Genomic DNA, 15,088 nt, shown 5'->3' with positions numbered 1-15,088 from the left:
AAGCCACGCTGGGTTCAAAACGCGTCCAACAATACCATTAAAAGACTTCAAAGAGTTGTTGATCCAGAGCCGGAGACGGAAGAAAAACAAGAAGAATCTGTAACAACGACAAAGGAGTTGAAGATGGCTGCCGGAGCTGGCGCAGAGCCAGCAGGGCAAGAGGAAATGGTGGATCAAATTTCAGCTATGTTGAGAAGTCTTAAAGCTGAACTATTTATGAAAATTGAAACGGAAATTGACAAAAATAATAAGAGGGTGGATAAGCTGGCTGCAGAAATGGCTATAAGAGACAATCAATTAGGCTTTTTGAAGACAGAGGTTGATCAAGTGAAAAATCAAGTTAAAGAAATTAAGAAGACTCAAAATGATCAAGAGGTGAAATTTAAAGATCTAGATAAGAGACTGATTGCTATGGAAGATAACGCACGAAGAGTAAACATGCGCGTTCATTATATGGTGGAGAAGAAAGGGGAGGACCTCAGGAAGAATATTCTAAGCTGGTTTAAAGAACTAGTCCCAACCCTGCAATTAGCTGAAGAAGATGTGGAGCGTGCTCACAGGGTAGGGGGTTTCAGAAGTGGTGCACCCCCCAGAGATGTTTTGGTGAAATTTTTAAGCTATTACAAGAAAGAGCAATTGATGAAAGAATTAAGAGCATTGGGTGAGCTGAAGTTCCAAGGAGCATCAGTGCAGGTCTTTTATGATCTGTGCCAACAGACTTTGGAATGGAGACGCAGTGTCAAGGTCATAACGGAGGAATTGAAAAAGAAGAAAATTCTTTATGCATGGGGATATCCGATTTTTCTGCGTTTCTCATACAACGGGGAAAATCATAGGGTTTTCTCTGCCCAGCAAGGCATGGAGCTTCTTGAGAGCTTAGGTTTGGGTCCTCAAAGAGATGCTGGTGGCGGTGCAAAAAGCGATGATGAAGAAGAAAGAGGAGCAGTTGGGGGGGTGTAGATGGTTAATATAGCGATGATAAGAAATATATTAATTAGTTCCTGCTGGCTCTGGGTTCCTGGCTTCTTTCCCCCCCCCAAGGGTAAAAAAAAATGGCGGAAGTATTAGACTTCCGGGTATATATTGGGGGGAAAAGTGATGGGAGGGAAGGGGGAAGTGGGGTGGGAGGGAAGGGTATGTTAGAGGTGTTGTATGTATATGTGTGTATGTTATGTTTTCAACACGATCGGGATCGAATAGAAGATCAGAGAGATGAATATGGATAAGAAGTTAAGAATCTCAACGCTCAATGTCAAAGGTCTGGGGGCAGTCGTAAAAAGGAGAAGGATTGAACAATTGTTAAACAAGGATGGTTCTGATATGATATTTCTGCAAGAGACTCATCAAATTAAGGAGAAAAAGAATGTTATTCGATTGAGATGGCCAGTCTATTATGAAGTATCGTTGGGGACATCAAAAAAAAAGGGAGTGGCCATTTTGATTTCAAAAAGAACTGGGTTTATGATGGAGGATATTAAAAAAGATGAGAATGGGAGATATCTCATGATTAAAGGTAAACTGGAGGGGGGGAAATATACTTTGATTAACATGTATGCACCAAACAATAAACAAAAAGAATTTTATGAGGAGGTATTAAGAGAGATGGAAGAATTCAAGGAGGGGTATGTAATTATGGCGGGAGACTTTAAAATGGTTATGGACAATAGAGTAGATAGGTCAAATCCCTCTGAAGCAGAAAAGAGAAACAATGTTACTATTTTAAGCAAATTAATTAAAGAGAAGGATTTTGTTGATTCTTGGAGAGTTCTCAGAGGGGCAGACCCAGGATTCATGTTTTATTCTTCAGTCCATCATACATACTCCAGAATTGATCATATTTTTGTATCTAGAGATTTTGTAACCAAGACATGTAGAATGGAATTAGGGACAATCAAGGTATCGGATCATGCACTGGTAAGCTTAGTTTTTGCAGTTAGTAAGGAATATAAAGAAGCATTAAGGTGGAGATTGAATACTAAGATATTTAAGAATGATAAAGTAATTGAGAAAATGCAGAAGGAATTGTCAGAAACATGGGAAATAAATGAGAAAGGGGGAACAAGAATAGCAGTGGTTTGGGATACCATGAAGGCTGTGTTTAGGGGGAACTGTATTAGGGAAACGTGTAAATTAAAAAGACAACAAGAGGCAAGGCAGGCTACTCTAGAAAAAGAGATAATAAAGCTGGAAAAAGAATATTGGCAAACTAAGAATAAACATAAATTAATAGAATTAATGGCACAAAAAAAGGAATTAGAAAATATTAATTTAGAAGAGGTACAGAGGAATTTAATTTATATGAAAAGGGAATATTTTCAAAATAGTAACAGGAACTCTAAGATGCTTGCCAAACTCACACAGAAAGAAAAAGCCAAAAATGGGATAGGGTTAGTAAAAAATAAGCAGGGTAATGATTGTCATTTGATGAAGGATAAAATAAAAAATTTTCAGGATTTTTTTGAAGAGTTATATAAGAAAAGAGATATCCAAATGAAGAGGACGGAGGAATATGTGGATAAATTTTTGAAGAAAGGATTAGAAAAAGAACATAAGGAAATAATGGATAATAAAGTATCGCAAAGTGAAATAGAGGAGGTTATAGACCAGCTTAAAGCAGGGAAATCACCAGGGGCAGATGGTTTAGGACCAGAGTTTTACAAAAAAATTAAAACCTTAATAGTGCCAAAGTTGCTGAAATTATATAATGCAATAATGGAGGGGGAGAGGATCCCAGAGTCATGGGAGCATTCTATAATAATTTTAATTCCGAAACCAGATAAGGATCTAACTCTCCCCGATTCATATAGACCAATTTCACTAATAAACCAAGATGCAAAAATTTTTTCAGGCATTTTGGCTAAAAGGTTAAATAAATGTATAGCTAAATATGTAGGGGAAGATCAATGTGGTTTTATAGCAGGTAGACAGATGCACACATTAATAGGTAGAGTGTTGAGTGTAATACAGGGGATAAAAAAATCAAGGATTAAGGCGGGTATTTTAGCGTTAGATATATTTAAGGCTTTTGATTGTGTGAGCTGGCAAACTTTAAAGTTGGTTATAAATAAAATGGGATTTGGTACTAAATTTAGAACACTAATAGAACAGTTATACTCTAAAAGCACAGCTGTAGTGGTAGTAAATGATGGAATAACGGACAAGATACGACTAGCTAGAGGGACAAGACAAGGATGCCCACTCTCGCCAGTCCTGTTTGTATTGGTGATGGAATTGTTGGCAAACGCAATAAGAGAGGATGAAGAGATAGAGGGGATAGGCAGTAGTAATAAAATTAAACTGAACATGTTTGCAGATGATACATTGATGACTATCAGAGATCCTTTAGGTAAAATGGAAAGAATTAAACAGCAATTGAATGATTTTGAGGAAGTTACGGGGTTAAGGATAAACTGGGCAAAATCGTATTTGATGTTATTCAACTATACTAAAAAGGAAGAAAGGGAGTGGGAAGGGAAGGCTTCAGTTTTGAAAAGCAAAGAGAAAATTAAATATTTGGGTGTTAAGATTACAAAAAATTTAGAAGATTTGGGAAGTGAGAATTTAAATGGATTGAAAAAAGAATTAGAGGAAGAGTTAAAGAGGTATAAGAAACTGAATCTTTCCTGGTTTGGAAGAATAGCTTTAATAAAGATGAAAATTTTACCTAAGATTAATTTTTTCTTTAGAATGTTACCAATAAGAATTTCAGTGATAGAATTAAAAAGATGGCAGAATCTTATAAATAATTACTGCAATGAAGGGAAGAGATCAAGGATTAATAAAAGCAAATGGTATTTAAGCCAAAAGAGAGGCGGACTGGGTCTCCCAAACCTTGAGTACTACTATCTAGCTAATAGGTTAAGACATGTTGTTGAAGCAATTATAGGGGTAGGGGATTTGAAATGGATGGAGGAAAATACGCTAGGGAATATTGAGTTGAAATTGCAAAATGTGTTTTTTAAGCAAAAAGGGAAGGGTAAATGGCTTAATGATTTAGATAACCAATTTCTGAAGTTCCATTGGGAACTTTGGGATAATTATAAAAAGGAATTGTTTTCAAGTAATTCCCCCTTAACACCGGTGATAATGTTAAAGAAATGTCCTGAAAATTTAAAGATGAGGTTAAGCAAAGTTTTAAAAGAAAGAAATAAAATGAAATTAGGAGAGTGGTTAAGGGGGATGAATACAAGAGAGAGGCTGGAAGAAGTTTTGAGAGATTTGGAATTAACGTGGTTAAATTATTTTCAATTAGAACAATGGACTAAAAATTGGGTAAGAGAAAATGGAGAATGTAAAGAGAGGACGAAATTTGAGGAATTAATTGAACAAAAAGAAATAGATAAGGGACAAAACATAGGGATAAAGGGGTTAGTGAGTCAAATATATAATATATTAGTTGAGAAAGGAGGGCTGGATAGTGCTGGGAAAATGGTTTGGGAGACTGATTTGAAGATACAAATAGGACAACAGAGGTGGGATGGACTATGGAGACAGAGAGTGTTGAGAAATATGTCAGTAAGAATAAAGGAGAATTACTATAAACTTGTATGGAGGTGGTACTTAACTCCGGTTAGATTAAATAAGATTAATAAACAGCTTTCAGCAGATTGTTGGAGGGGTTGTGGAGAAAAGGGAACGTATTTACATATGTGGTGGGATTGTATATATGTGCAAAAGTTATGGAAGATGGTGTTTTATGAGATTGAACAGATTGTGGGATTTAAAGTAGAAGTTACACCAAGGATTGCATTACTCTCACTGCATGATGATCCTAAATGTAATAAAGAAATGAAAGAATTGATAACGAACCTACTGACAGCTGCGAGGTTGATAGTAACTAGGAATTGGAAAATTACAGGAGATTATTGTATTGAAGAATGGTATAAAGAAGTGTGGGACATTGCTATAAACGATAAATTGACATGTAATATAAAAATGCAAAGAGGCATAGTAAAAACGAATGATTTTGAGAGTATATGGAAAAAGTTCCTGGAGTTTGTATTTTCTAAAGGAAGGGGGGTTCCACCAACAGATGAAACTATGAGTTTTTGGAAACAAGAATGAGATCCCGAGGTGGGGGGAGCACTGTTATGTTTATTATATTATGTTTAATAGGTTAATATTGAATATATGATAGTAAGGTATGATAATATCTTGTATTAAGTGATTTTGATTTGTGTTTGTTGTTTCAATAATAAAAATATTCAAAAAAAAAAAAAAAAAAGGATAAGCCGGCAGGGAGGCAGGGCGACGGCGCGCTGACGTTAGCGCGCGCCGCCCGAGCTTCCAGACGTGGGACGGCAGGGACATCTGGATCCCTGCAGCGTCCGCCATTTTAAAAAAAGTTTAAAGGGGCCACATGCGGCCCGAAGACTGCGGAGAAGATAAGGGGTTTTTTTTAGTTAACCCCCCCATCCGCTCCTGATCCCTTCCTGATCTTTCTCTCCCTCCGTGTCCCATGTGTTGTCTCTCCTCCTACTCCCTCCGTGTGTGTGTGTCCTGTGTCGTCTCTCCTCCTTCTCCCTCCCGGGATCTCCCCCGGCTGATGGGCACAGCGCTCAGCGCTGTGGCTAGTCCATAGCTTTTTGCGGCTACTAGCGAATAAGCAAGTAGCCGCAAAAAGCCACGGAAGTCTCTAGACGTTCCGCAGCTCCGGCCTCAGGCCAGAGCTGCGGAAAAGGCGCACCATAAGCGACTTCGCTTATGGCGCGTTAGAGGAGGCTTCAGTGCGGCCTGGGGCCGGATTCCCCTGTGCGTCATGTGGAAGCACAGCAGGGAAACCGGCTCTCAAGGTGCGCTAAGGCCTCGTCTAGCAACGCCCATGGTCATATTTCAATAGCTTTCCTTGTTTGGCTACAACTGGATTCCAAGAGAAGAAAAATAATTATATATGAATGCCTTTCCAAAACCAGTGCAAGTACATTCACAGTCTCAGGTATGTGTGCAAGTAGGGGGGAAATATATTCATGGACCCAAATTATAAGACTACATAAGCAAGAATTTCAAAGTGAAACCATCTCTCCTCAAACCAACCCACAGCACAACTCCTCCTCTACTATGAAACAGAAAAGTTCTCTTTTTTGTTTAGTGCTGTGAAGTCAGACTTGTGACCAAAGCCATGTTTGGGTAAGCATGCCCCCTTGGGGGCTGGGTATGTTGGTGGGCACGCCCCCTTGGGGGTGGCCTTTTTGTCCTCCTTTTTAGTTTCCAAAATATGGGCACCCTAAATAAATCTAATCACTATGTACTACACCTGCCATTAGTTTTAAGAAGTGCAGTCTAAATAAGACTTGGAATACAATTGCATGAAATACCTCAAAATTCCATGTAATGGACCTGATTCCTTTACTTTCCAATCACTTTTTCCCAGCTCAGTCTCTGGAATTGCAGCAGCAGACTTTTTGAGCTCTATTCCATTTTGTTTCTGGAGACAGTTGTCACCTGACTCTGTACAATTCTTTTTAATGAACCTGTAGGCATGGATGGATAGCTACTATTTAATTATATAAAATGATGGCTTTCGTGAATGTCAGTTTTCTTCAGTGGTATATGTATGTTAGCATGCTATGTTAGCATTTTGCTGGATCAAAATGGGACTGTGGCTGCATCTTCATAGGACAGTTCAGCTTCCATGATGCCAAATGGAAGGAGATGGCATAGTATCAAGGTGCAAGGCATAGTATCCTTGTTAACAAGATGGTATTCTGAAGAATGAAGCTTAAACTGCCTTGTTAATAAAATGCATAATGCCTTTAAAAAATGGTCAAATAGAATTGTATTTCTATATGGGGAAATGCCCACTAGGTTCAATTCACTGTATAATTTTGGAAACAAACATTTACCATTATTATTATTATTATTTATTTATTTATATAGCACCATCAGTGTACATGGTGCTGTACAAAGTAAAGCAGTAAATAGCAAGACCCTGCCGCATAGGCTTACAATCTAATAAAATCATAGTAAAACAATAAGGAGGGGAAGAGAATGCAAACAGGTACAGGGTAGGGTAAGCAGGCACAGGGTAGGGTAAAACTAACAGTAGAAGTCTGCACAACATCAAGTTTTAAAAGCTTTAGGAAAAAGAAAAGTTTTTAGTTGAGCTTTAAAAGCTGCGGTTGAACTTGTAGTTCTCAAATGTTCTGGAAGAGCGTTCCAGGCATAAGGGGCAGCAGAAGAGAATGGACGAAGCCGAGCAAGGGAAGTAGAGGCCCTTGGGCAGGCGAGAAACATGGCATCAGAGGAGCGAAGAGCACGAGCGGGGCAATAGTGTGAGATGAGAGAGGAGAGATAGGAAGGAGCTAGACCGTGAAAAGCTTTGAAGGTCAGCAGGAGAAGTTTATATTGGATTCTGAAGTGAATTGGAAGCCAATGAAGAGATTTCAGAAGCGGAGTAACATGGTCGGAGCGGCGAGCCAAGAAGATGATCTTTGCGGCAGAGTGGTGAACCATCTTTAATGTGAGTTGATGTGAGTATTTTGGATGAGGAAATGTACCCATGAAGTGGCTTTCTGGTGTCATTTTCCCATAGTAAAGTTTTTTTTTAATGCAGTTTCTGATATATAGTGAAATACTGATGTCACCAGGCTTGCAAATAATTGTATAACTCAGAGTTTTCTGCATGGAAAAATGGTTAGAATGTATGTAAACACATTATCATTTTAGTTATAAAAATCTGCATAATCTGTGCAAATGTAGTCATACAAAACGGTAACTAAATAATTTTTTTTCATATGGTAATATAGGTATGTATAGATTTTGTTAAATTTGTTTTCCATTTGTATTTTGCAAATCACTGTTATTTTGGGCCATGCACAATCCATTTCTCCAAAGAAAGCCAAAATAAGTGAACTTCGCAAGATAAAATTAAAAAATCCTTAGAAACAGAATAAAATCTCTTAGTACAATTGGCCTACCTTAAAGGGCTGTTGTATTGCTTAAACAGTTATGTGAAGCACTTTGACTCTTGAAATGTTGACTAACACTCATCATCATCTAGTAACCACTTTCCACAGATAAACATGCACAATTTAGGGAGGATGGTGAGAAGAGAGGATGGACGCCCCTCAAAGCCCTACTTTCATGCCACTTGTGACTATAACTCACTATCTCTACAGCAGCATTCTTCAACCTGGTGCCCTCCAAGTGTATTGGACTACATCTTCCAGAATTCATAACCAGGATACAGAAACGCTGCTGGCTGGTGGTGGTAGCTGGTGGTGGCTGCTGCTGCTGGTGGCACTGGAGGCTGCTGCTGGGGGCGCTGGGGGCTGCAGCTGGCAGCACTGGGGGCTGCAGCTGGTGGCTGCTGGTGGTGGCGGTGGTGGCTGCAGATGGTGGCAGCTGCTGGGCTTTCATCCAGGCCTCTGCTTGTTCAACATCACTGCACCGACCAAGGACAGGCCCCAATGGAAGCCAGGAGAGCCTTAAACCACGCATTTCTGAAATGCAGAAATGCCTGGTTTAAGCTCCGCCCACCTCATCCATATGGGGCTCTCCTTGTCGATGTCACCACATCAACCAAGGAGCAAGGAGAAGCAAGGAGAAGCCCCGATGGAAGCCGGGAGAGCCTTAAACCATGCGTTTCCAAAATGTGGAAACGGACAGTTTAAGCTCCACCCACCTCGTCCATCTGAGGCTCTCCTTGGTCGACATCACCACGTCGACCAAGGAGAGCCCCAGATGGATGAGGTGGGCATGCCTTAAACCGGCCAATTCCACATTTTGGAAACGCACAGTTTAAGGCCCTCCAGGCTTCCATCGGGGCCTGGTCAAGTATACCGCGGTGGAGAAGAGACCCAGATGGAAGCCTGGAGAGTCTTAAACAGGTATTTTTTAAATTTATTTTTTACCATGTCTGTTTTCCCAGACAAAAATGGGAAATCGGGGATTCCCCCCCCCCGACACGGTTCCCCCCAACCCCATGTCCGGACATGCCCGGTCAAAACCGGACATACGGTCAGCCTAGATTTATTAGGGAATTGTTTGAGAATGTCAGATTTTCTTTGCAAGCTTATCTCTGTAAGAAGTTCCCATGGGAGTAGCTGGTTCAAGGCCTTTGCCTTAGCCTTGAAGCGGCTGGTTCTCTGGAACTTCAGACTGTTTTGGAAAACGTGGGGGCTGCTCTTCAAAGTGGGTTGTAACATCCCACCCTCTTGGCATGTGGGCATGGTTTACAGGTCAGAGGGCCTGTCTGTCAAGTGACTCTGAATAGGCCTTAAAGGCTGGTGCAAAGCTGAAAAGGCTTTGCTAAGTTTCATCTCTCAACACAATGCCTGACCTCCCTCCTGCTTTGGATTCAATCTCCGCTTGGGACTTTGAAAGCATGCTGCACATGAAAGCTTTGCTATTTGAACTTTGGATTTCTAAGAACTGTGCCATGAAAAGTAGTGAGGCTTTTCATAGACTTGGACTTGCATATGATGTGGAGTCTGTGTTTGTGCCTTAGCAGCAGGATGGGACTCCTGGGCCTGAGGTTTAACCTTTCCTGAAGTCATGGTAATGGGGTCAGCTCAGTAATGGTAGGCTGAGATTGACAAGTGCATGACGGATCTCTGTGCCTGGATCTGGTGGTTCAGATCAACCTTTCCTGGTACTTTGTTTTAGGAGATTGGCCATGTCCCTTTGAGATGCTAGCATGTGCAGCATTGGGAGAAGCTCAAAGCTGTTATTGGCATACCCTATTCATACACACCCTCTCTGAGTGTTTGCCTTAAGGATTGTTTCAGAAAAAAGAGCCTAAAGCTTTTTTATCATTGTTCAGCTTGAAGTATGTTTTGGAGACTTTGTAACCTTTATTTATTTATTTATTTATTACATTTATATACCACCCCATAACCAAAGCTGTCTGGGCAGTTTACAAAAGTTGAAAACAATGAACTTTAAAAATATTAAGCTTGTCTACTATGTGATTTCCTCAATAAAAGAAGTCTCACTGATGTGAGTGTCTCATGTCAGCTTGCCAGCATGTGTGAATGCCAGAGGGAACAGGCTGAGAACACTACAACTAACTTGACTTCCTATTTTTCTAGCAAAGGGTCTATATTAAAGACTAAACAATTCTAAATCAAAACACACTTGTTTAACTGATAAATGCAAAATAGGAATATGAATGGGTGGAAGGAATTTGCTGTAGGCAAATTCATAAATGTTTGGAAAATTACTCTGCATGGTGAATATTATAGGGGAGCAATGATGAAAGTAAAACAATAATGTATGTACACTAAACTAATTAAAAATAAATTACAGGGTGTTTCATAGAAACACTCATGAAGCTGTATCCTACTCACCCAAATCACACATAATTTTGTTTCTTACCTGTTGAGTCAGTTCAAAATGTCTGCAAACTGTTTGTCCAGGTTGGAGTTGAGCTATGTCAAAAAGGATGGTGCAAAGCTGGTCATCTCTGAAGGGTCTATCGTCATCACAGACTTTCATTTCGAGTACATTCTGAGAGAAGGGCAAAATAAAAATATAATGAGAAAAGGAAGAAGCCATTTTTACAACAGACAGCATTGCCGTATGCATGGGTGAATCTAGACAAGCATTTGCAGTTGTGGGTGATGCCTTCATTTATCAAAGGCTATTGATGGCTTATGACAAAGGTGAAAGAAGAAAGTGCAAAAGCCGGGTTGCAGTTAAACCTCAAAAAAACCAAGATTATGGCAACTAGCTTGATTGATAACTGGCAAATAGAGGGAGAAAACGTGGAGGCAGTGACAGACTTTGTATTTCTGGGTGCAAAGATTACTGCAGACGCTGACTGTAACCAGGAAATCAGAAGACGTTTACTTCTTGGGAGGAGAGCAATGACAAGTCTTGATAAAATAGTTAAGAGCAGAGACACCACACTGACAACAAAGGTCTGCATAGTTAAAGCAATGGTATTCCCCGTAGTAACCTATGGCTGCGAGAGCTGGACCATAAGGAAAGCTGAGCGAAGGAAGATAGACGCTTTTGAACTGTGGTGCTGGAGGAAAATTCTGAGAGTGCCTTGGACTGCAAGAAGATCAAACCAGTCCATACTCCAGGAAATAAAGCCAGACTGCTCACTTGAGGGAATGGTATTAAAGGCAAAACTGAAGTACTTTGGCCACATAATGAGAAGACAGGATACCCTGGAGAAGAGGCTGATGCTAGGGAAAGTGGAAGGCAAAAGGAAGAGGGGCCGACCAAGGGCAAGATGGATGGATGATATTCTGGAGGTGACAGACTTGACCTTGGGGGAGCTGGGGGTGGCGACAGCCGACAGAAAGCTCTGGCGTGGGCTGGTCCATGAAGTCACAAAGAGTCGGAAACGACTGAACGAATAAACAACAAAACAACAATTGATGGCTACTAGTCCTGATGGCTCTATGCAACCTCCAATGTCAGAGGCAGTATGCCCATGTACACCAATTGCTGAGGAAAATGGGTGGGAGGCTGCTATTGCACTCATGTCCTGCTTAGGGGTTTCCCTTGGGTAGCTGGTTGGTCACTGTGTGAACAGAGTGCTGGACTAGATGGACCCTTGGTCTGATGCAGTATGACTCTTCTTATGTTCTTATTTATTTATTATTTCATTTATATCCCATCTTTTCTCCTCCTGCAAGGAACCCAAGGTGACTTGCATAGTCCTCTTCCTCTGCGCTTTATCCTCACAACAACTCTGTGAGGTAGGTTGGGCTTAGAGTCAGTAACTGGCCCAAAGTCACCCAGTGAGCTTCATAGCTGAGCAGAGACAAAAAACCAGATCTCCCGAGTCTCAGTCCAACAATCTCACTGCTAAACCACTTGAGGGATCCGTCTACATGTGGGGAAAGCCCCGCGGTGGCTGTGGATCTGCTCCCCATTGACTGGATGATGCAGGCTCAGAATCGCAGCCACTGCGGGGCTTCCCCACAATGGTGTGTTTTGAAAAAGATTTACCCTGGCATTTTATTTATTTATTTCATTTTTATACTGCCCAATAGCCGAAGCTCTCTGGGGTGTTCACACAAAATAAAAACCATTCAAAACATAAAACAAACAGTATAAAAACATGATATAAAATACAATATAAAACACAACCAGGATAAAATCAGCAGCAGTGCAGAAATATAATTTTAAAATACAAATTTAAAACAGCAAAGTTAAAATTAAATACTGAGAGAATAAAAGGGTCTTCACCTGGCATCTGAAAGAATATAGTGTAGGTGCCAGGTGAACCTCCTTAGGGAGCTCATTCCACAGCCAGGGTGCCACAACAGAGAAGGCCCTCCTCCTGGTAGCCACCTGCCTCACTTCCTTTGGCAGGGGCTCACAGAGAAAGACCCCTGAGGATGACCTTAGGGTCCGGGCAGGTACATATTTCAAAGGGAGCAACCTCAACATGGTGCTTCCATCATGTAATGTCACTCAGCAGTCAATCCGGAGCCACCACAGGGGTGGGGCCTGGTGGAAGGCGACCAGCGATTGATCACCTTCCTCCAGGAAGAGAGCAAGGGTGGCTCCAGGACCAGATGACTGCCCAGAAGCCCTGTGCTCCAACCTTGGCATAGGGATTACCCAATGCTGCCCCAGGAGAAGGAAAGTGCAGAGTTGAGGAGGGAGGTGGCGCCAACCCAACGCTGTGAAGACAACCCCCAGGTCTCAAGGCAGTCCTAGTTTCTGACAAGGACCACGCTGATTCCAGTCTTTGTCAGTAAGTCTGTTTCATCCTCTTTCTGCATCAGCTAGTGAATTGTTTAAATTACAAAATCACACATTCTAATTTAGAGTCAGTTAAATATGCATTTTATCCTAAAATACATGTTTTTATATACCTTTTATGTATATTTTTTGAGCTGAGGCCTAGATCGCAAAATTCAACAAGTGCATAATCCAAAGCATGTGTGGTCCTATCCACGTATTAGTAAGGGAATGTGAATCAGATTCGTTTGCTCAAAAATGCAGACCAAACTGAATAAATGAGGATCCCTAATTTCTGAGCAACAAGAGCAATCACCTCTTCCTGCCACATCATAAGTTTCTCCTCTTCTTCTTCCTCTTGACATGACACTGAAGAGCAATCAGCTTGTACAGAAAGATGGGGAGTAAAATAAGTAGTTCTGTTTTACGCATGAGAGTAAAACAGCAATGCAATGGTAAAGTGGCATAAAGGCTGGCAAAAGGATATGAACGCTACCCAACCATCACTTAACGATTATATAAAATGTCATTGTATGTATGTGTAGCAGGAATCAAGAGGCAACAACAGCTAAATCTTCATAACAAATCCTAGCTGGGATATCTATAGCATCTTCTAAGTTAATTAGAATCCCCAAAAAATTGTTTTCAATGTTAGCTGTTTTTATGCTTTTGTTTTAAAATTTTGTATATTGATTTTTAAGCAGCAGTTTCTGCAGCTGAAACTCTCCCCACGGCCTGAGTTCGATCCCAGCTGAAGCTGGTTTCAGGCAGCCGGCTCGGGTCGACTCAGCCTTCCATCCTCCCGAGGTCGGTAAAATGAGTACCCAGTTAGCTTGGGGAAAGGTAATAACGGCCGGGGAAGGCAACGGCAAACCACCCCGCTATAAGGCCTGCCAAGAAAACGTCAGCGAAAGCTGGCGTCCCTCCAAGAGTCAGTAATGACTCAGTGCTTGCACGAGAGGTTCCTTTTCCTTTCCTTTCCCTTTTTAATCTAATCTTTGTAATCTTTGTAAACTGCCCAGAGAGCTTCAGCTATGGGGCAGTATATAAATGTAATAAATAATAATGATGATGATGATGATGATGATGATGATGAAGAAGAAGAAGAAGAAGAAGAAGAAGAAGAAGAAGAAGAAGAAGAAGAAGAAGAAGAAGAAGAGACTGAGTTAGGACGACACAATAACAAATGGGGGGTTAAATAGTCACCGGTGGGTTATTGTGTCATCTGTCAGGACCTTTTCACACCATGGTTGGTTATTTGGCTGAAATAACCAATGCAAATAACCAACACTGTGCAGAGCTGATTGTTTGAAGAAACGCTGGTTATTGTGTCATGTGTCGGGCACCGTTGACTATTTCGTCACACACAGTTGGTTATTTTAAGTGACTACAGAGTCCCCTGGCAAGTGACCAAAGTGGCAGCTGATGCTCTAGTCCAGCCGGCAGAACTTGCAATGGGATACCAGCGGGAGGACTGAAGGGGGAGAGAGGGCGGGGGTTATGTCAATCAAACACACAATTGACTAATAGTCAACTCATTGCTGGCCTTACAAAAGAACTAGAAATATAGGTGACTGGATAGTCAGGAGCAATACATCAAAAACAACTACTAATTATGATAGACAAACTCTCCTACCAGGGTTAGGACCCCTTGTTAGACATTTTCCCTGTGGTCATTGTAAATACTGCAAATACTGTTTAAAGCTAAAACATTTTGTGAACGCAGTAGATGAAAAAGAATACATACTGAAGGACTTCACAACATGTAACACCACATTTGTAGAATATTGCACAAGTTGTCCCTGCCAAAAAACTATATATAGGGAAAACTACTAGGAATCTAAAGATCAGAGTAGGGGAACACATCAGTAACATCAAACGTGATATTGTGGGTGCACCACTAGTACAACATTGGAAGGATACATCTCATAAACTAAAAGACCTTTTCTTTTTGAGCAGTTGAAACAATAAAGAAAAAAACAGACAGAATTCTTTTGGAAAGGGAGGCAAGGTGGATAATTATTTAAACACAGCCACTCTCTTTGGCCTCAATGAATCTCTTCATTTGTTGGCACTGCTTTGAAGAACAGCTGTTCTCAAGTACTCATTCTTCTGTAACTCTCCACACAGGAGATTATTTCCCTCTGGAGAAAATTGAAACTCTTACCTGAGTAAGTATATCTACTTTGTAATATAAAATACACTTCTTGGTTTTATTATGTTTTATTATGTTTTAATTGTTTTATTTATTTATTTATTTCACTTATATACCGCCCCGATAGCCAGAGCTCTCTGGGCAGTTTACAGAAATTCTAAAATTGAGATAAAAACAAATATACAAAATTTAAAATTTTAAAACACAGAGCATACACACATAAAGCATTAAAAACTGTTTAAAAAAAACTAAACATGTGGGTGATTAAGATGTGTTTAAGATTAA

General features: G+C 40.6%; 1 protein-coding gene across 1 annotated transcript in view; it reads right to left on the bottom strand.

The window, feature by feature from the left end:
• Positions 1-15,088, bottom strand: part of LOC134392916 (cytosolic phospholipase A2 epsilon-like) — a 43,700-nt gene that overhangs the window by 13,836 nt on the left and 14,776 nt on the right. The window contains exon 4 of the mRNA XM_063117677.1: positions 10,318-10,449. Coding sequence (XP_062973747.1) covers positions 10,318-10,449 — 132 coding nt within the window. The remainder of the gene's footprint in view (positions 1-10,317; positions 10,450-15,088) is intronic.

The sequence above is a fragment of the Elgaria multicarinata genome, chromosome 2 (genome assembly GCF_023053635.1).
Source record: "Elgaria multicarinata webbii isolate HBS135686 ecotype San Diego chromosome 2, rElgMul1.1.pri, whole genome shotgun sequence".
Classification (NCBI taxonomy): Eukaryota; Metazoa; Chordata; class Lepidosauria; order Squamata; family Anguidae; genus Elgaria; species Elgaria multicarinata.
Note: the sequence above shows the minus strand (reverse complement) of the source record. Positions and strands in the feature narration are given on the sequence as shown.